At 41.2% G+C, this 22870-nt stretch overlaps 1 protein-coding gene across 1 annotated transcript in view; it reads right to left on the reverse strand.

Annotated features, from left to right (window-relative positions):
* TRAPPC10 (trafficking protein particle complex subunit 10) overlaps positions 1–17838 on the reverse strand; it is a 92217-nt gene extending 74379 nt beyond the window's left edge. Inside the window, exon 1 of the mRNA XM_067545167.1 lies at positions 17505–17838. Within this exon, the coding sequence (XP_067401268.1) occupies positions 17505–17595 (91 nt within the window). The 5' untranslated portion in view covers positions 17596–17838. The remainder of the gene's footprint in view (positions 1–17504) is intronic.
* Between the last annotated feature and the right edge of the window lie 5032 nt (positions 17839–22870).

Genomic DNA, 22870 nt, shown 5'->3' on the forward strand with positions numbered 1-22870 from the left:
TAATGGCATGTTGGCACATGGGAAATGACAGTTCTGAATCAGAACTTTATAAGCAATCAAAGGCTAAAGAGAAAAAAACAAAACAAAACAAAAACCAGACATTTATCATTGGAGAGTGAATGTAATGAAATTGAACACTTCACATTGTTCCCCAGACACCCTGCTAGCAGACATTCCAAAAGGCTTCAGCATTTAGACTCTTAAGCCAAAAGGATCAACACCAAGACAGAATCCTTTAGGGCAAGGATGGAGTGAAAAGAGCTGGAGAGAAGAAAGCCTGGATGACCCCTACACAAATAAGTAATAACTTTTAACAGACTGATCATAATTGTCACATCTGAGGAAGACTAGATAGGAGATCTTTATCAGTTTTCTGCAATAGCACTCTACTACATATTTTACACAGAGACTATTATTTTGAGTGATAAAATAAGCTCCTGGAAAGCAACATAATGTGAGCCTTAAATGAACAAACTTATTACACCAACACTTTTCCAGATATCAAGAGGCCCAGGATTTTTAATTATAAGTATGTAGCATCTAATTTCATATGACCTACAGTTTATACCAAATTAAATAGCACCCCTTGACCAAAGAATCAAAAAGTATTGAATTAGACGTAGTAGTGTATTTATACAACCATCCTATTCATGCAGCCTAAAATAGTGTATTTATACAACCATCCTATTCATGCAGCCTAAAATAGCAATGCTATACAGATTAAAGAGTTGGTTTTGTTGGCTCTATTCAAATCTCCTCACACCCCTGTCTTAAAGTATTTTTATTTTTGTTAAACATGTAATTTGAAATATTTAGGCTTTTAATGCTGAAAACCTAGAATATACCTAAGATACCACATCAAGTTTACAAAGTCTGTTTCATCTTAACTCAAACTTAGACTCATACTTCTGATTAGTAAAAATGTTTGTCCCTTTAAGAGATGAGGCAAAGATCTTTACCGGGGTTCGGAATGGCAGCATATATATTGTTCCTTAGGGGAGCATGCAGGAAAGCATCTAGAGTGGAGCAGCAAATCACCGTGTCATAAACCACCTTCCATCTGAAAATGGTTTATGTTTGGAACCTACAGTAAGTACTTCTATTTTTCCTTCAATTACTCATTGATGACTCATCAAGTTCATCAGGAGTTTGGAAGGCACAAGAAGGGCCATACAATGTGAAATATATCTGGCATTTGTACAGTGGCTTTCTTCTGAGGGTCACAAAGCACTTTGCAAAGAGAGGGCCTGGATCCAGTACTTGTGATCTATGAGTTTTTCATTAGACTAAAATGGGTGCTGAATCAGACCACAAACAAATGAACTCTAATGCAGGCATTATGTCCATTAAACAGGAAAGAAACCAGGCACAATTATTCAAGAGTAGCTGTGAGTCTGTACCCTTATGTTAGCCCATTTTAAAAAATACTATGATGAGTTTTGTACAAAGTATTCCTTGTGAAGTATCATTTGAAATCTCAATTTGCTTATCATTGTCCTGGTAAAATGGCAATATTGTATGTAAAGTTATTCTACTGTATAATATTACTGGAGGCATGTTCCAAGGCTGCAAAAACAGCCACAAACCAATTCTTCAAAAACAAAAGGCAAACAGACGCCTCAGTCAGGTGTCAACAAGATCAAATGGACTATCACTGGTCAAGTGGCCATTATTTGGCAGAAAAAAAGGTATGAGCAAGAAAGGTACATCTTGGCAAAGAAACATCAGGAGGTTCCTGTCTCCACAGACTGTCTCCTGAATCTCAGCTGGAGATGATTTTCGAAGAAAAAGAACTATAAGAAAGGGGAACAGACACCGCAAAAATACTTTTCCCTTTCTCTCTGTCCAAGGCATCACCACCACCTGAAGGACAAGGAAAGTAATACTGAACTAGAGGAGGGGTCCTGGCCAAAAGGAATCCAGCCAGTAAGACTGCTGAAGCATGTGGTGAGAGACCTTTGCTTTGAATTCATTTAGCTTGTTAAGTCAGATATTAGCTGCGTTTTACCTTTTGTTTTCTTGTAACCAATTCTTACTTTTATGCTTCATTACTTGTAATAACTTCAGAAAGATAGATTTTAAGTTAATAAACTTGTTTTACTGTTTTATCTTAACCAGTGTGCTTGGACTCAAGTGTTTTGGGAAACTCTTCAGGTAACAGGATTTGTGCATATCATTTCCTATTAATTAAATGATGGACTTCATATGAGCTTGTATTGTCCAGGAGAGAGCTGGGCAGTGTAAGACAGTGGTGTGCAACCAGGAGTAAGTGTACCCTAGGGAGTATGCAGAAGTGCATCAACTCATCTAGATATCTGCCTACTTTTACAACAGGCTACATACAAAGCACTAGCAAAGTCAGTACAAACTAAAATTTCATACGACATATATTCTGCTCTATATACTATACATTGAAATGTAAGTACAATATTTATATTCCAACTGATTTTATAATTATATGGTAAAAGTGAAAAAGCAATTTTTCATTAATAGTGTGCTGTGACACTTTTTCATTTTTATGTCTGATCTTGTAAGCAAGTAGCCAAGTGAGGTGAAACGGGGGTATACAAGACAAATCTGAAGGGGTACAATAGTCTGGAAAGGTTGAGAGTCACTGGTATAAGACATACATTTCTGGGAGAAAGTCTGGGACTGGAAGTTGGTTGGTGTTGCTCTGCAGTGTAATTCAAGAGTGGCTGGCCATACCCCTCAGACAGTATAACTGGGAGTAATTTACATGCTGAAGGCTGTGTGACACCAGATCAGGAGTGGTTGTTCTCACAGCGAAGCAGTGTAAAAAGGCATCCCAGGATGGAGAATTGAGGGGACAAAGCTGCTCAACAGTCCAGATTGTACCCTGAATAATGTCACAATATCTTATAATTCTGGGTGCCTAACTTTCAATATCTTCTTTGGGGGGTGTTTAACATTCAGACAAGATGCTGGTGCATAGTGCCTTTAATCTGCTAGTCTCTGGTTCAAATTCAATGCCCACTGGTAGGTAATCCAAAACCATTCCTATTTTACAGTCGTTTTGTGATCTTATAATGTAGGCTAGATTTTAACCGGAGGACAAGATACAGAAGGCATTTTATATCTCACAACCAAGGCCTCAAACTATCTAATCTCCTGAGAAGAGTTCATTCTTATGCTTTTCTTTTTAAACATAAGAAAAAAAAAGGCACAGTATTTAGTGGTATATTCAGTTTAAATAGAGTACCTAAATTGCTTAAGTCAGATGGCACCATTTCAAGTTACTATAATAATATGAAAGGCCTTTAGATTTAGATTCTATTGAAACAAAACATGGTACTTAAAATTCCAGAGAATATCTAATGAAACTGAAGGACTTTGATCTTATCCTTATCTGGAAAGAAACCAAGTCCCTAAAATCAACTTTACAAGGACCAATAATGTGAACGCTAATGCTACTAAGTGATTTTTAAAGCAAATACCAGAAACTGTCAGCATGTTTTATGATCCAGGCAAGAAAGAGTCTGAGGAAAACAATGCATCTTTTTTTCCTGGCGACATCAACTTTCTTAAAAATGGAACAAATGCAACTACCAAGTACTACAATCACCCAAAGGGGTATAAACATTTCAGAGACTGTTGAGCAGGGAGTACAGAAAAATCAGCAAATTTGGCTGAACTTATTAGTAGCACTAAGGTTATTCTTTGCAAACATTACCTGCAGAATACTGGCATATGGGGTCAGAGACCTTGTAGGTAAATGAGGCAAATAAGCAGACCATTTATATTAAACTTAATATTAAAAGAGGAGGGCCATGATATGACAAAAGCCAAACGCTTATCAATTAAGTAGTTAACAGTGTGCCATTCAGCTGCTAAAGCAAGAAGACTATCATGAGATTATTTAGACAAACAAACAAAGTGCAAGTCCAGAACAGCAGAAGGAAATATCTCTTAGCCTTCAAAGAAGCAGAATTAGTTATGTCACACAGAAGTCCCATTCTTGGGTCTCAAGCTCTGTAGAACAAGCCATGTTGGAAGTCTCCTCTAGCTCTTTGATTTTTGGCTCCCAGACATCAGTAGTTGGAGCATGAGCCTATCCCCCCATGCTCTATTCAAATGCCACTATCTCAAGCCCCATCTAGAACCTACTTAGTGTCAGTTCTTAAAAGTCACAAGAAGAGCTCCCATACAAACTTCAATTGCACACAAATACAAACCGAGTCTCACAATACGGAACATGTTTCAAGGATGCCAATAAACCAACTCTTGAGATATAAAAGTGGAGCAGGACCCAAAGGTGAGGGAAATCCTGTGCGAAGATACCTGTAACTCTGAAGCTTTGAAGTTAATTTCTGTCTTTAAAAAGATACCATACTGATACAGGGTTATGACACCCTGCACTCCCATGTTCACCCTTGTAGTACATTTGTGTATTGTTTTTAATGCAAAGTATGTCATATAAGATGTTTTTGGAATGCTCATGACATACTGAGCATTATTGTTATAGTAATGTTTGTTGCAATGTCATGTGTATGGCTGTGAGGCTTTGCTATGTAATATTCCTAATGACATAGCCTCATGGCTTGAAACATATCCAGGCAAAAAACTCCAGGAGCAGAGGGGCAGTCCACACCTGTTCAAGGCTTGTATAGGACAAACCCCGCTTAGCTTTCCAGGAACAAAGAACTAGCCCAGGTATCAACAAAGAACCAGTTTGACTCTCCCTTCCCTTGGCCAGCTTGGAACCATGATGAAGTAATGCTCACTGACTCAGGACATGGATGAGTCCATACAAGGATACTGTTTATCATCTGACCGGGGGGGGGGGGGGAGGACGGCAAAACCCCAGAGGGTAGACGGGACATTTTAAAAGGGGAGACATTTGCCATGCTGCTCTCTCTCTTCCACCTCCATCTACAAACACCACCAAGCAACTAAGTGCTGACCAAAGGGGAGAGCCTGGCTGAAGAGAAACCAGCCAGCTTGTGATGAGAAACACCTATGTTTGTAAGGTTGCTAAAAGTGTTAACCTCAGTTTAGAATGTGTTTTGCTTTTGTTTCCTCTTGACCAAATCTGACTTACTATCCTTTGACTTCTAATCACTTAAAATCCTTCTGTAGTGAATAAATTTATTTGTTTTATCCAAAACAGTGCATTTGGTTTGAAGTGTGTGGGAGACTTCACTGGGAACAACAAGGCTGGTGAATACCAATTTCTTTGTTAAATTGACAAACTTATATGAGCTTACATTGTTCAGTGGGCAGCATTTAAACATTGTAAGACGGAAGTTCCTAAATTTGCAACTAGGACTTGGGATATGACTGGGGTCATTCTGCTGTATAATCCAAAGAGAGGCTGGCTAGAAGCACTCATTCACCTGGTTAGGAGCCACTTACACACTGAAGGCTGTGTGTGAACTGCCCAGGAGTGGGGATTCTTACAGCAGAGTAAGAAGTATTCCAGGAATGGTGGAGTGGAGTGACAGCAATTCACCAGTCCAAATTGCACTAGGGGAATGTCACAAGGGTGAATAGGCCCCATCCTTCAACTTGCAGGCAAACTCCCTTTTCATTGGATGGGATACAGAGATCTGCCTTCACTGTAAGGATACTCAGGAGAGGACACAAATTAGTTGTGGAAGACAGGACCTCTTATTCATACTGTAGCAAAGGAGTCAGATGTAGGAGGGAAATGAAAGGGTGTACATAAATGGGAAAGAAAAAATAATTTTGGAACCTTCCACGGAATTGAAGCCAGGCTACCTCCTGAGAAGAGAAAATCTTTCTTTTGGAACTGGCTTAGGTAAGCCTTGAATTTCCTTGCAGACATAAAAATGAGGATGCTGCACTGGAAGAAGATGTCTTTTGTTGTTGTATCCCTTAAATTTGACTAAGATAAGCCAAGCCCTAATCTGAAGGGGTTTGTCTTCTTGTTTGATCCTTATAATAGCAGGATAGCTAGCCACTGTACCTGGGTTAGTGGATAAAAACCGCCCTTCCCAGTTCTGTGTGCCAACCGGTCTATATCCTTTCTCCAAAAAAGATGGTTCTTATATCATCTTAAATATAAATACACAGAGGACTCCCACTCTTGGAGTGGCATCACCTGCTCACTGCAAGCAACATTAATGCTAAAACACCCAATAATACTCATCAAGTGACACTGAACAGAAAAACTTCAGGGGACAAGAGTTTGCAAATTTCTTCTCACCCCTGGGTCCTAAAGTTCTGAAGCTAATAAAAATGCTGTGTAAACATACTTCAAAAACACATTCAGGAAAGGGCCATTTGGCAGTGGTCATCCAAGGAGCTCTTGCCTTCAGTCAGCTCTCTCTCCAAGAGAGGAAGTCTGGAGGCCTGCTCTCCTCTCTGGTCTGCCACCAATTGTGCTGTTTTCCCTTTCTAAGCTCCTCTCTCCAAATCTGACATGTCTCAAAAGTGTGGCAAGACAGGGACAATTTCTTAGAGAACCATTCTAACTCCAGAGGATTCCTCCTTTAATCATTGTCTTCTCTTACCAAAAATCTATCTTAGGTACTTATGTGGTCCCCACTACCATATTGTTTGACTGTCTTACAGTCTGATGTATTTATCCTCATAATACCCCTGTAAAATAGGGAAGAACTATTATCCCCATTTCATAAATAGGGAACTAAGGCTCAGAGAGGTTAGTGACTTGCACAAGGTCACATAAGTCTGATGCATCAGGAAATTGAACTCTGGTATCCTGAGTCTCAGCTTACCGTCCTAACCACTAGACCATCCTTCTCTAGAAACTTTGTTTCTTGAATGCGAGCACAAGATTTGGAGTGATCTCAGGGTAGTTTGGGCATAAGTCTGACTTTTCGAGGACAAAAGATTGGGACCAGAAATGTTTGCTGAGCTCAGCCTAACTGTGGGCTGGTTGCTATGTCTACACTACAGCCTATGTCAGCATAGCTTAAGTTGCTCAGGGGTATGAAAAAACCACCAAGCAACGTAAGTTACACCGATATAAGCACCCACGTGCACAGTGCTGTGTCAGTGGGAGAGCTTCTCTCACTGACATAGCTTCTGCTGCTCACAGAGGCAGTTTTATTATGCTGACAGGCATAGAGCGTCTTCACCAGACACACTGCAGCAGCTGTATTAGCTGTATACATATAGCACTGCAGTCTGATCTTCGAGGAAGGGAGTCCCATGAACCTTACAGTTTTCAGAATCAAATGCAAAATCCATTTCTATGTCCACACTTTCCCTGAGCAAGTAAAATAAAACTGAAGGAAGCTATCCCTCACTAGCCTGAAATAGGATAGACAATTACGAGCCAACAAACCATTATTTTGTAAAGCACTCTGATACCAGAGATGAGACAGCTCCCCTATACCCTCACACTATTAGAGCCAAAAGGGATTTTTTTTTTTTTTTTTAATTTCCATTCCCAAATTTCACAGTGGAAATCAATTTTTCTAACCTTGCCTTTTTTTAAAAAAATGGTAAGATAAATTCTGCTACCAGGAGCTGCTTTTCGACAACTCACTGGACTGTTATAATCAATCACTAATTAATCTGAGGTTTTAAAAGGGTCATTCTCAAGATGCAAGCTTAAAACAGATGGTTAAGTCAACCGGGTTTATATTATAAAACAAGTACTAGGAATTTGTAGATGGAAAGCCCCTTTGGCAAGTCAACTTTTTATTCCTTCAAACAGTTTGACAAAACATACTTATGATCACTACTTTATCACTTAGTGCTTTGTATTTTCAAACCATTGTATAGGCACAAACTTAAATCACTAAGAGTATTAAACCCTAGTACTGAAAGTAAATATTACCAGAGTTTTTTTGTTTTGCTTTTTTAAGAAAGTTTGGAAATATTTTAGGATTTTTTTAAAGAAATAACTTGCATGCCTTAAATCTGTATTCCTGCTACCACTGCCCAGAAAAATAAAATAGTCTATGTTAGTTTCAGCTAGACTGTGGTTTCTGGGGAACCTACCATGATTTGATATAACCTCTAATGCAGTGGTTCTGAAATTTTTTGTATTGGTAACCCCTTTCACACAGCAAGCCTCGGAGTGTGACTCCCTGGCCCTGGGGGCTTCCCTGGCTCCTGGGGGCTTCCCACTCCCTCTTTGCCCCTGCACTGTGCCCCCTTCGCACTTAACCCCTGCACCGCCCCCATGCCCACCTGGGAAAACTGACCTGCATGCACTGAGCAGCTGGTATTGCTGCTTGCTCCCCCCTCAAACACTGCTCCTCTTGCCCCTCGCTAGGGGAATGTAGGGGAGAGGAAGAAGAAATGTCAGGGCTCCCTGCATCCGGGTCACTTTCCCCACCTGGGCTGCATAAGTGGAAAGCAGAGAGCAGCAGCTCCTGATGCTCGCCTCATAGCACAGAATGTTGGAGGCGGAGTGTGCAGTATCTGTGTGTCACCGCTCTCCTCCCTCCCCATGTTCCTTCACCAGTAGGAAGCAGGGAGGCTCACAGCCCTGTGCCTAGCCAGGCTCAAGGCTGCTTACAGCTCGGGACCCTCACATAAACTGGAGGTCACAACCAGAGGTGGTTGAGAACCAATGCTCTAATGCATGTAGTGAATTTTAACAGTACTGTGTTTAACTAATCAGCACTACAGATGATTGAAAGCACTCAACCATCCTTTTGTAACCGGTTCAGCTGTAACAAATAGGTGAAAGGCAAATTGGTGCTGTAACAAGTGTTTTTTATAGGCATGCAAATTAATGACACTCAGATATCTGTCAGCTTAGAGGTCAGTAAAATTTGAAGCACTCATTATGTGATAAGCACCATAAAAGTATCTTTTAGGAAAGGACAGATGGTGGAAACATGAAGAAAGCACTTGCTTTTCTTTCCCATTAACATTATTTTATAGATTATGCCTGTTTGAAATATATGAAGATTATGCAATATGCATATTGTGAGATCCCTCTTCCATGGAAGACTATATATCTGAAAAGCAGTTTTTCCATTTAAGACAGGAGGCAAAATTGTCTAGTTGTCAGAGCAGTAGACTATAAGTCAGAAAACCTGGCTTTAATCCCCACTCTACTATACACTGCTTGTGTGCCCTTAGCTAAATAATATATTGTGTGGCTCCATTTCCCCACCTGTAAAAACTGGGTACTTCGCTACCTCTTGTAAAAAGCTCTGAGATTATCATAAGAAAGGCACTCTTTATAAGGCATGGTATATTTGAATATATAGGTAGAAACATACTCATAACAGAGTATCTCATAAGACAGCTGTAAATTAACAATTCTATAATACAGCTGCAAAGATACTTTTCAGAAAATGTAAAAACTGAAATTTGTAAAGTTTCTACAAATTAGATTGAAAGTTACTATGTGAATGTTATAAGTATCACCTTTTGCGGGTGAACACACTTATAAATCAGTAATTCACACTAATAAGTGATGCGGTCACCTTAACTCGTGCATACAGAACATGCATAATAAAGCAAGAATTTGTTGGTATTTTTTAAGAGGTAAAGTGCCGTCATATTATTAAGAAAACATATACTAGAGAGGACCAAAAGATAAAAGTTGAATTCCTTAGAAAAAGTGGAAGCCATTCAGCTTGGAAATTAGTTATAAAAATATTTTTTTCTGAAAATGTTTTAACAGTCATTATAGTATTCCACCAATGTTATCCCTTAGCCCTTTTGACATGAACAGTTAACCCACAAGGCCTGAATATTGGCTGTTTCCATTAATAAAATACATTGATGATGGAGTCAGGTATTTCTTTGATGCAATCCAGTTTATTTACAAAGAGTGTGCATAAAATCCTGTTTCCCTAACAAATGAGTAATCAAACAGTAGGAGCCAATTTCTTTGCTTACAGTTCCAAGCCTCTTTTCAGCCAGTACTCCACTGAAAAGCATTCATTTTTCCCCTCAAGGTCATGCTATAAAAGGTTCTATCTCTGGGACCTCCTTGCCACCCTCTCTTTATGGGCTTCTGTTTTGTTTCTGCCCTCTCTCTCACAAACAGCTTCCTCAAACAATAACCAGCCCCCTTGATTGCATTCAGACTCCAGGGGAAAATCCCTCAGACTGCTTGGCTCCACTCCTATTCAAATCTCACACATGACCTGTGCTTTGGGTGGTGGCTCCTAGAGTTTTAGCTATTGATTCTATAAACCAGCTTAATTGCTTTTTACAATTTATCCTCATTGTGCGGTGTTACATCCACCAGTTTCAATGAGATTGCACCCCAACCACCAACATAATACTAGAATGGACTAGTGCTGAGAAAGCGTTATGTGCAATTCTCTACTTCAGTTGGGACCCATACTCATTAGTTAGGGAGAATATAATAAACTAATGGGTTTAAGGTATAGCAGGGAAAATTTAAGACCAGCATAACAAGAACAATTACAAAAGAAGCAGCTGCTGGGGAAATTGCAAAAACACAACCATCTGAGTATTACTTTATTAGGGATAGTTTAGCAAAAATGTAATCAAGCTGCAATGATGCAGGAGATGCACTAGAAGACTCACTGACTGGTCCCTGCCACATGGAATCATTCTATGATTAAAAACATATATTCTGGATAGTAACAACAATCTAATAGCAAGTCAGATAAAGGAAGCCACACTAACATCAGAACATTGATCTATATAGAAGAACATTTTGACATGCTAGTACATGAATATCCTGGAAATTACTGTTCAGACAGAACTAAAATATTTTAACATTTGTTTATTTTTCAAAATATGTGGATGCTGGTATTAAGCATTTTAAAACAAATGTTAAATTTCAAGCCTTTCAATAAGTAATTTGTTTAAGATACCAAAGAATGCAGTCTGCACTGTTTAAAGGTGTTAGTGAGATCAGTTACTCCAAAGGAAAACAAAGACCTGAGTTCAAGACTTGTCAGGTAAGTGAAGAGGCAAACTGACTTTCAAGTACTGCCCGTTCACATTAAAAACATTGGTTAATTTAAAAATTAACAGCACAATAATACTTCTGCAGCAGCACTGGCTCCAAAAGCTTAAAACTTACTTGAGCTTCTTATTACTAGTCATCTTCCAGATTCCAGCCGCTGCATGAAGATACTACAGTGGAAAGCTAAAACACTCATATTCTTTCTATCTTGCTCTGCTTCTGGAATAAACATGGAACTAGGAGAAAAACTAGAAATCAGAGCTGTACTGGCAATGTAGCACCAGTAGTGCAGCACAGCCAGGCAGAAACAGTGTTGAATTCCAGCTTAACCCCTTGTTCACAACCCAGCAGAGACTGGCAGTGATGAAATACCTATTCATATAATTATGCGGAGCCCCAATGGCTATTTCAGGCAAAATATCCAGACTTCCATGGCGATGATGATTTTGTACAACTTGCAGAACTGACATGCTAAGGAAGAGGAAAGAGAAGAGAAAGAAAAAGAAGGGGATCTTAATGGCTCAGAAAGGATCTTGCAGACATTCATAGGAAAAACAGGTTTGGGGAATTAAAAAAAAAAAAAAAAAGAGTAGGGGGCAGGAGGAACTAGGCTGCATGAAAGAGAGTGCTTTCAGTAAAAAACCTCCAAAATAACAATTTTTGGGGGGGAAGTGGAGGGCATCCTTCTCCATGTAATGCAGCATGGAAGGACAGACCTCCAGTGATCTGCTATGCTGTATATGACCTGTCTGTAGTCATGGTTGTGGCTCCATAATTAAAGCTGAGTTTTCCTGTGCAGTCTCTGTCTGTTGAGAGAAACAAAAAACCTAACACATGACATGGATGTTGATGTATCAAAATTTGTCTATCTTTCGGACCACAGAAAAAGATATACTTTATAAATTCCTGAGACAAACTGCACACCTGAAAGCCATTATTCTTCATTACACTTATATGAAAAGAGCAAAAGTTAGCATGGTGACAAAATGTTGCATTCCCAACTGGCATCAAACATACAAGTTGTACAAGCTGAACAAATCTTTCATATTTAAGATTTCTGCTTCTGCAGCCAACTTAGAGCCCTTGTGAAAAAAAGATAACAAAAGAAGGATAGTAGTAATGTGGCCAGTATACCAGCATGTTGACTTTTACAAAGGTAAGGTGTCCACAGCCAGTTTGAATTTCTTAAAACCCTTAGAAAAAGCCCTTGATCCATAAACACCTTATAAAATAGCAGCCTGATACAGCAGAATTCCAGTCATGTGAATAAGGGTTTGTAGAACCAGGCTGAAGGTATGAAAGAAACAAAGAAGGGAAAGTAGAGGTTGATACTATCACAAGGACAAAGTTAAAACTGTGTGCGTCTTAATTGTGCATTTCCAAACATCCTAATATTTGGCTCTTAACTTTGTATGTCATGGGTTTCTAATACTTTTTTTTAAAAGTAGCTACCACATTCTTGTTGGAATTTTTATTCCTTAAATTACTGTTGGTCCTAAATGATATGTATTCTCAAACTTAAGAATTTTTTCCTGGGGGAATAAGTGAATAAGAGCTATATTAGTCTGTCAAGTTTTAAGTTACTTATATTTTGTCAGCCTACATGCCAGATGCCAAAAATGGTCAACTGCATTCTCTTACCTAAATTCCTCTTGAAATTTCAATTTCATGAAGCAGTCTCGATTTCTTGTCATGAACTGCTTTGCAGTGATTCTATTGGAACAGATGTTGCCTTTCACCCCTTCCCCTAATGGTTGCATTTCTGTTGGGGGTGAATAATTTTACAGAGGTGAAATAGCAAGTGTTCGGAACAGACAATTTGTATAGTATAAGTAGAACCCTGCAAATCTGCAGATATTTGCGGACCATTTTTGCAGATCACGGATGGATGCAGATCCAAATTTTGTATCTGCGCAGGGCTTTATGCATAAGAACCTAAACAGAACAGAAATTATTTACCGGGTTCTGAACAGTGATAATAAAACTGACTTGCCTATCAGTTTTACTCTGCTGCTACCACCAAAGGGTGTAAAAGCTTTCATTTCAGAAATCCAAGCATGAATTTTGGGAAAATATTGATCACATGGGAACTAGTCACCACTGTTGCATAGACAATTTTAAGCCAACCATGTCTCCAAATTAAGTAAAGACTACTTTTCAAGGTATGCTTATGACAGTCACTGATACAACCTGCCTTGTGAAGTCCTATACGATTTTTTTATACTGTATATAAATACCATCATAAAGCAGCAAACACAGATAAATCTGGAATTCTTGATCTTGCCAGTATATCCATGAATTACTATGAGAGAACAAAATTCACAGGTGTGAGGTTACAAATGAATGACCAATTTTGCCTCAGAAAAATATAGCATTTTTTCCAAAGCAATTCTCAGGCTTCCTATGACAGCAACTATATTTTAAATATTGCTTGTTGACAAGGATAGCGTTCAAAATGGGTTTAACATCAGAAAAGACTGGCCTTCCAATATTCTTTTTTAATCATTTAAAACAGCTGTACAGTTTCTTAGATTGGCAGAAGTATGTTGAAAAGGAGGGAGGGCTATTTCACAATATAAGCATTTACCAAATGCAGAACCGTGGAGAAGGATCCACTCATTGTTGTAACAGAAAAGATTTATTTAGGGTACAAACAAGTCATTCAACAACCTTCACCATAAATTTATGTAACAAGAAACTGGTTGGCATTATTTCTTTGTATCTCAATTCCTCAACATCAAGTTTTTAATACACTTAATCAGACAAAGAGCCCACTGTTAGCTAGGGAGTAAATGTTACTCATAGCCATTGTTACCTGAAGATCGAACACCATGAAACCTTTTTAAATACAAGATAATAGTCACAACATTTGAAAACAAAACAGCAGTACACAAAGTAAGCAGTATTATTTGGTGAGTTACTTCTATCATCATAACTCTGCTACTAATAAAGTACTTAATTTAAATATGTTAAATTATTTTCTGTACTAACCACAAGGACATTTTGTCCTGTGTAAGATTTAAAGTGTTTTCCGTATTTGTTATCACATGAGAGAAGATAGTGGGAAATTGACATGGTAAGAAAACAACTCAGAATTCTGATGAGGTCACAAACCATTCAAGCTTTATTGTCATGGTTACCATGATATCATCAGATCACCTAGACTTCTGTATGTAGTCTTATAGCTCATATATTAGATTTACGCATAATATCTAAATAAGTTCAGAACCCTGAAAAATCCTTTAACAGCATGTTAATTAAGTTTAACAATGTACTGTTCAAAATGCCTTGATGTGAGTTTGGGTAACAAAAACTACACACAGAAGAGTTGTACAGAGAAATAACCAAACCTTTCCTGGCAAAAACCCTGGTTTTAAAGGGACTGGTAACAATCCTTCTCTGAGATCAGTATTGAACTAGTGATCCAGATTCATCCTTTGGGATGAGACAAAACAAAAAACAAAAATCCCCAAGGCCCAGATCACTTATGGTCAGAAAAGATGTTCTGCAAGCATGGCTATTCATCACAGGTTTTTGTGGTATTCTATGCAAAACACCACTTGCAGAACTCCACAACACTCAATCAGGAATCCTCAACTATGCACATCCACTTTGCATACCGCCTCTCCCACAAGCTGTGTTTACCTCTCCTTTCACTCTTTTGAAACTCTATGGTCCTTGTTATCTCTTCCTACATGGACAGGAAAGCCAGGAATTCAAACCAAAGCATATCCCCCACCACATAAATTGGGGGGAAAGGAGGGTCTGGATGGCTTGAGAAGAATTCCAGTTATAAAGTCTTTGTTCACTAAGTCATATGTTCATATCCAGCCCAGGAAGGTAAGTGATCTGAAGTCACCACCATTTACAGCTGTTCAGCTGCCTATGTAAAATGAATTAAGTTCTCAGTCCTGTTCCCGGTGAACAGATGTCCACATCACAAAAAGCACTACAACTATCACATTTGTTGGTTGTCTCACAAGCTTCCTTGAATTCAAAACTGCGGTACATGGGTGAGATGCCTGGCAAATGTGGCACTGCTGCAGCTCATGTCATATCTATTTTGAAAAGTTTTAAGGGGTTTGGGTGTGGTTACTCAAATAATTTGTTGCATTTTTTCAATTAAAAACAGGGGAATCAAGTTTCATCAGACTTTATAGACAGACACTCTCAGACTGAAATCAAGCACAAATTATTTCAGTCTGAAGTAATTTTTCGCAAGGTTGGTTAACAGTTAAAAACAGCAAGTCCATGAACCCCTCCTTCTTAGCCCTATAATGTTAACATAACACTAACAAGGAAAGCATGATGACATTTTTAAAGTTTCTTGTGCATTTTAATGTAAATTGGGAGTGAAACTAATTTGAAAGATTCTTGGAACAGGTGGAAATAGCAGGATAGTTCCACGTATCACTGAATTTAGCTTACAAGCTATATCAATGAAGAAACAGGCACTGCACTTGTTGAACTACAAAAGACAGACATCACATATTTTTAAGTGCTCTGCATGAAATGAAAACATAATTCCAGGCTGCATAGGTAAATGCAACTGAGTTTACAGTTAAGGAGTCTTTTCCATCAAGTCTAGAAAGTCAGACAGATTTTATAGAACAAACTGAAATATAAAAATGAAACAGATTGTTAAAGAAAGAAGGCACACTATATACCCAATGTATATTTTATAGACAGCTCAGACGTGAGCACAGCACATAGCAAAAGTATTCAGTATGCCAAAATGACAGAACTTTTTTATTTTAAATAGGCTATTTCTCATGTTGCTGATATAAAAATGGGAGAAAAACCAATAACTCTTGCCCAGCAAGCACTATGAACAAGCAGTTAACAGTTCCATTTTGTTAAACTGAGGAAGAGGTTGCTAATTTAACTGTTTCTCTAGACTTTTCATAGAACAATTAAGTGCCTCTGATATTTTCACACGGACCACCACTCAGGTGTAATAACTAGAAGTGCCTGTAAGTTTAGTATTTTATTTGTCCAAGTGTTTATAAATATTTTTTCCTGGTATAATTCCAAGTTAACTGCTGCTTTTTGGTGTATAACAAGTCAGTCCATACTGGTATGAAGCTGGTCTGATTCAGTGTCCCGAGACTACAGCATTTAAACTGTTTCACTGTTCTTGAACTCAACTCTAATCTGCTAATTATGTTTGATCTACTCCATCCCTCTCTAGACTTTGCCCTTCTCCAATCCTCAGGTTTGCCCCCACCTAATCACCAATGCTCTCTAAAATTAATATCTGTCCTGCCCCTCTCTCTGCTTCTTCCAAAAGCAGTTCATCACAGAAGCACCAGATATTTGATCAGTTTGTTTTTTGTTTGAAGGAAGTGTTAACATGCATTCCAAGAATAATTTTTATAAAAACTGTGCACCTGCAGGTAATTTGCCCATATAACTGGACAGATAGATTGAGCAGGACTTGCAGGGAAAAAACACCAATACTTTAAGTGACAGAAGAGAGTTCTCATGCCTTTCCCTTTCCCCACATTCATACCTGAATGGAACAGATAGGGGCAATTTGAAGGATGAAAACATTTGCTAAGACTGGGACCATACTTGAAAATTCCTTGTTGCCAGCAATTGATATGCTTATAAATTAATCACATATCCTTGTGCCAAGAGTTAAAAACATAGCAAGATTTGAAAACTATCCCGCATATTCCAGGAAGTATATCATGAAGCCTTGTGCCTATATCTTTAAGATGTTTTTTAAATGAGAGAACTTCTGATTCTGTAAAAACACAGCAGTCATAATGGCTCATCCCCAAGGCCCATCTAGTCCTGTAGCCTGTCTCTGACAGTAGCCAGCACCAGATAGTTCAAAAGAAATCATAAGAACGGTGCAGTGGGCAGATGTGGGATAGCCTTCCCCCACCATCCTAACTTCTCCTTCAGATTGGTTTAAAATATGAAGCATGATCATCTCTCTTCCGAAATCTGTTAGCCTTAACTGTTGTCTCTGCAGGTAAGACTAGCCAGAGTTGTACCAAAGCCAAGCTTTTACAAAAGTGAAGAATAATAAACGTGTTTACTGCTTAAGAAAAAACACAACCACCTATGGGAACGGCTAGGGTTAGAGAAATGTGTGGTTCCCTGACCCGGCTGCAACCCAAGCAGCGCAGTATGTGCAACCTGGACAATCACACTGGCTATTAATAAACGTCACCGGCCATCGAAAGGCGGGCGGGCAGCGAGCAGCGAGTGGCACCGGCTTTCTAGACCCCTGACCTGAGGCGCTGGCCACCAGAAATCTCCCCCTGACGCGCCCCTCCCCAGAGCCCCCGGCACCGAGCAGAGCCCCGGCGTCCGAGCGCCCAGCGGCCCCCCGCACTCACCAGGCGCGCCCCGCACAGCCCCCCCGGTCGGTCTCTCTCTGTCGGGGGCGCCAGCAGGGCCAGTCCCGCCCTCACCCGCCTTCCATGAAGCCGGCTGGACCCGGGAGCCACCCCCCGCCGCCCCGGGCGACGAGCCCTCCTCCGCCAGGCGGCAGCGCCCCGCCGGGCCCCACAGCGCTCGGGGGCAGGGGCGCTGCCCCGGGGGGGAGGCGGAGGCGGAGGCGGCAGCGGCGGCTCCGGGTGTTTCTCTCCCTCCCTGCCCGCCGCCGCCCGGGTGGGTCACTCACAGGTCACGATGGGCTTGTTCTCCATGGTGTAGATCACCGGGGGCGGCTGCGGCTGCTGCTGCGGCTTCTCCTCCTCCTCGGCGGGGTCCATGGGCGGGCGGGGTCCTCAGCCCCGGCTCCGGCTCCGCGCCATGGGACCAGCGCTGCCGCCGGGCCGGGATGGGCCGCTCCGGGCCGGGATTCCCCCCTCCCCCGCCGGCCGCGCGCGCGCTGCCCCCACGGCAGCCCCACCGCTCCAGAGCGAGGAGACAGACTCAGCAGCGCTGGGGATGTGCGAGCGGGGGGAGGGGAGGGGAGGAGGTTCCTGTCCGGTTCCTCCACCACTTCCCGTGTGTGTGGCTGGCGGAGCATTACCGCTTCCGGGGGGAGGGGCGAGGTTAAAGGGGAGGGGGGCGGTGCACCGCCGACAGAAAATCCGTCCTCCTAACGGGACGGGCGGGAGAACGGCGGCGCGGCGGGGGCGGGCTGACGAGAAGGGGGCGGGGCGGATAGATTCCCGAGGACGAAGCGGGAGCCGCGGGGCAGAGGGAGGTGTGCGCGCGCGGGCCGGGGAGGGGCTTCGGCTCAGCCCCGCCCCGCCCCCCGGCTGCTGGTGGCTGCCTGGCCCGGGCAGAGTCGGGTGCTGCTGCTTCCCTACGGCGCTTTGAGCTCCCCGGGGAGGGTCCTGGACTGGGGGGCGCGGCGGTAGCAATCAACCGCAGGCTGAGTTCGCACCTTGGCTCTCTCCAGCTGCTCCTGGCAGGGCGATCCCAGCAGCCCTGAGATCCGCCTCCCTCAGTTCTTACCTAGCAGGCACTCTCCCACTGTCCCCTTCTGGTTCCTCACCCCCAAAGGAGCAAACCCTCCCTGCTGTCCCCGCTATCGATTCGCTTTGGGATGCCCTCCAGGCAGGTCGCACCCCAGAAACCTGCTGGAGGTGTAGAAGGCAGGAATAAGATGAGCTAGAGAAGAGAAGCCAATGCCTGCAAGTTACACAGACACCAAACATGAAGCTGCAACCTTGTGTTCTACACGTGGGCACTGAAAATCCTTCTACTAACACAATACAGCTATTGCCATTGCTGAGCTCCCCAGCGTGCCCTCTGGCCTAGAGCCGGGCTCCAGTGTTGCACAGACAGCATGCCACCTAGATGCTGGCCTTGGGTACCTTCCTTTCACTTCAATCCCCTTTCCTTTTAAGGGGTTTGTAAATTGCAGTGGTGGAGGAGTTCTGTCTCTCACACTATGGTGAGTCATGGTAGGGGACATTCTCTTCTTGTTTAGTTTTCCAAGACCGGGGTTTCTTTTCAGTATCAAGTTTTTTCTGTGTCTTCTCATTACTTTTAATGGTCAGCAGTTGAGGCCTTATCAGTGCTGAGGCCTTATCAGTGCAGAGTAGAGTGGAAGATTTCCTGTGTCTTGCTTACACCACTTCTGCTAATATATCCCAGAATGTTTGCTTTTTTTTTTTTTTTTTTGCAACAGTGTTAAATTGTTGACTCATATTTAGTTTGTGATCCACTCTGACCCCCAGATCCTTCTCTGAAGTAGTCCTTCCTAGGCAGTCATTTCCCATTTTGTGTTTGTGCAACTGATTATTCCTTCCTAAGTGTAGTACTTTGCATTTATTCTCACAGGATTTCATTCTATTTAATTTAGACCATTTCTCCAGTTTGTCAAGATCATTTTGAATTCTAATCCTGACCTCCAAAATGCTTGCAACCCTTCCCAGTTTGATATCATCTGCAGATTTTATAAGTGTACTCTCTATGATGTTGTCTAAATCATTTGTGAAGCCATTGAATAGAACTGGACACAGGACAGATCCCTGTGGGACCCCACTTGATATGCCCTTCCAGCTTGATTGTAAATAATTGATAACTACTCTCTAAGTACAGTTTTCCAGCCAGTGGTGTGTCCACCTTATAGTAGGTTCTTCTAGGCTATATTTCTCTAGTTAGTTTATGAGAAGGTCATGTAATAGTGTTTCAAAAGTATCACACTACTTGGTATGGGTCACAGCTGAGAATGCCAAATTCAGGAAAAACTTCTAGGAAGAGGGCAGACATACCCCAAATGGGTGGTATATTCTATAATTAGATTTCACCAAGCCAGTAACAAAAATGAGCTCCTGTATCAGCACACTGGTTAACAAGAAGCAAAAACACAATCCCCTTAGGTATTCCAGCCCCTGGCTTACCACCAAGACAACTGGATTTTTTTATAAATGATTATTAAAACCAGAAATCACATATATTAGGTTCTTCCAACTCCAAGGAACTGGCCACTCATCCCAGGTCAATATATGCTTTAGATCTTACCCAAAAATGATGCTGCAGCCAATTCCTTTAGTAACTAAATTAAAGTTTTATTAGTAAAGATAAGAAGACTTATTAGATAGTTAAAGGATTCAGATACATTAAAAGTGGTTTCAGAGTCCTTCAGTCAAGATAATAGCAGTGAGGGTAAGTTTGCTAGCTTTCAATAAGTCTCTCTGGATCACGCAAAAGATTGGGGATCATCAGTCCTTTGTCCAAAGCTTCCTTCTTGTCAGAAATCACAGTCCAGAGAAGTGGAGCAGGATTGCAGACAAAGCAGTGATGTCACAGTCTACTCTTTAATACCCTCAGCCCATGTGCCTGGAAAGTTATTGGCAAAAAAATGGAGTGTTAGATCACATGTCCTGACATGCCTCACTGAGTCACGGGGGCAGCCATTGCCTCAGTGCTCTCTGAAACATCTCCAGGGGGAGCTTACTGGGTGAGTTGAGTCTCTTCAATGGCCCATTAACACATGGATGGCCCATCAACCAGATGTAAATTTGCCTTGTGCGTGTCACTCAAGAACAAAACATATTTGAGATACAAACACATAGCCAATATTCATAACTTCAGATGCAATGATGATACATGGATTTAAACAGCACAATTATACTTAACAGATTATAACTTTTTCCACTGATACCTTACATGACATACTTTGTACAAAATTTATTGCAATTTTGCAACAGTGGTGGCTGTATTAGTGTAACTAGTTATTTTTCTTTTTTATACAGCATCACAAAAAACTTTACTGAAGTCAAGATATATCACATCTATGCCTTTCCCCTATCCACAAGACTTGTTACCCTGTCAAAGAAGGATATTAGGTTGGTTTGACATGATTTGTTCTTGACAAATCCATGTTGATTATTACTTGTCACTTATTTTCTTCTTGGTGCCTACAAATTATGTTTGTTATATGCTCCGTTATCTTTCTGGGATCCAAAGTTAAGCTGACTGGTCTATAATTCCCTGGGTTGTCCTTAGTCCCCTTTTTATAGATAGATACATTGTCAACATTTTCAAAAAGGGAAAGACGGTCGACTGTGGTAATTATTGAGGCATTGCCCTCCTCTCCATTGCTGTGAAGATTCTTGCTAGAATCTTATTGAATCGTTTGCTGCCTCTTGCAGAGGAACTCCCAATGTGGCTTCAGACCATCATGAGGCACCACCAATATGACTAGGCAGATCCGGGAAAAATGTCAAGAACAACACCAGGAGCTGTATATGACCTTTATCGATCTGACCAAAGCCTTTGACTCTATCAACCATGAGGCTCTATGATAAATCATTTCAAAGTTTGGTTGTCCAAGCAAATTTACCACCATTGTAAAACTCTTCCACAACCAGATGACTGCCTCCATCCCATGCAGTGGCTCTATCTCTGAGCCCTTTGCCACCTGAACTGGTGTAAAGCAAGGTTGTGTACCGGCACTCATTCTCTTCTCCATTTTCCCGGCAGCTATGAAAACACTAATCCAAGACCGTCTCCCACAGGGCATTGGCATCCAGTATCAGACTGACAGCAACCTCTTCAACCTCTCTCACCTCCGTGCTAGAACTAAAGTATCATTGGCAACAATAACCAAACTCCAGTACTCAGATGATTATGCTATAGTTGTATATTCAAAAGAGAATCTACAAACAGCCCTCAACTGCTTCTACAAAAGCTTAGGGCTAACCCTGAACATCGGCAAAACAAAAGTTCTCCACCAGCCTGCTCCCGGTCAATTATCAGACCCAGCAAGGAAGATCTACATTAACAGAGAGGAACTGGAAAATGTAGAATATTTTGCCTACGTTGGCAGCCATTTCTCACAGAGGATAAACATAGACATTGAGATTCAGCACAGAATCCATTGTGCCAGCCTTGCCTTTGGCAGACTGTTCCACCAGGTGTTCAATAACCATGACATCAGAACACACACTAGATTTTTAGTTTATAAAGTGGTGGTAATTCCAACTCTCCTCTATGGCTATGAGACTTCGGTGACCTACAGAAAACATCTGAAAAACCTGGAATGCCAGCATCTGCACTTTCTCTGGAAGATTCTCAACATAAAGTGGGAGGATTGCCATAATAACACCAGTGTCCTCACGGAAGCCAGCATCTTCAGTGTTGAAGCCCTGATTATCCTGCAATAGCTCAGGTGAAGCAGGCACTGCGTGCACATGCCTCATGCATGCCTACCAAAACAATTGCTGTACACCCAACTCACCAAAGGAGAAAGGAAATGGGGAGGCCAAAAGAAACGCTTCAAAGACACCCTTAAGACAAACACTAAGAGATGTGGCATTGACATCACACACTGGGAGACAGTAGCCCAAGATAGGGCTAACTGGTGAAGACTTGTCAAAGAAGGAATGACCATTTTTGAGGAAAATTGTCTTGCCCTGGTTGCAGAAAAATGCCAGAAGAAAGGACAGATAACTGTCATGCAGTAATCATGGACCAAGCCCGCCTTCCAACACTACTTGCAACGTCTGCCAATGAGTCTGCGGCTCAAGGATCAGACTTCTCAGTCACCAAGGGACCCATATAAAATAAAACCCATAAAATCCCTCAACTCGAGGGATCGCCAATGTTTATACTTGCCTTTTTCCAGTTCTCCTTCTCTGAGATCTCTCCCATCCTACACAAGTTCTCAAAGATAACTGCTAATGACTCACAGATCTCTTCAACCAGTTCCTTAAGTATTCCAGGGTGTATTTCATCAGGCTCTGCAGACTTTAAGACAACTAACTTGCATAAGAAATTCTTAACTTGTTCTTTTCCAATTTTAGCCAACAGATCCTACCCCACTTACACTGATGTTCACTACGTTAGTCATCTGATTACTCTTAATTTGTTTGATGAAAACTGAAACAAAAGAGGCATTTAATACTTTGGCCACTGCTGCGTTTTCTGTTATCATCTTTCTCTTCTCTTTGAATGATGGGCCTACCTTGTTCTTGTTCTTCCTCTTGCGTGTTATGTATTTGTAAAATACTTCCTTGTTACCCTTTATATTTTAGCTAGTTTAATCTTGTTTTGTGCCTTGCCTTGCTAATTTTGTCCCTATAT

This window comes from Emydura macquarii, unplaced genomic scaffold, assembly GCF_026122565.2.
Source record: "Emydura macquarii macquarii isolate MOO-44397 ecotype Brisbane River unplaced genomic scaffold, CSIRO-AGI_Emac_v2 contig_1043, whole genome shotgun sequence".
Lineage (NCBI taxonomy): Eukaryota > Metazoa > Chordata > Testudines > Chelidae > Emydura > Emydura macquarii.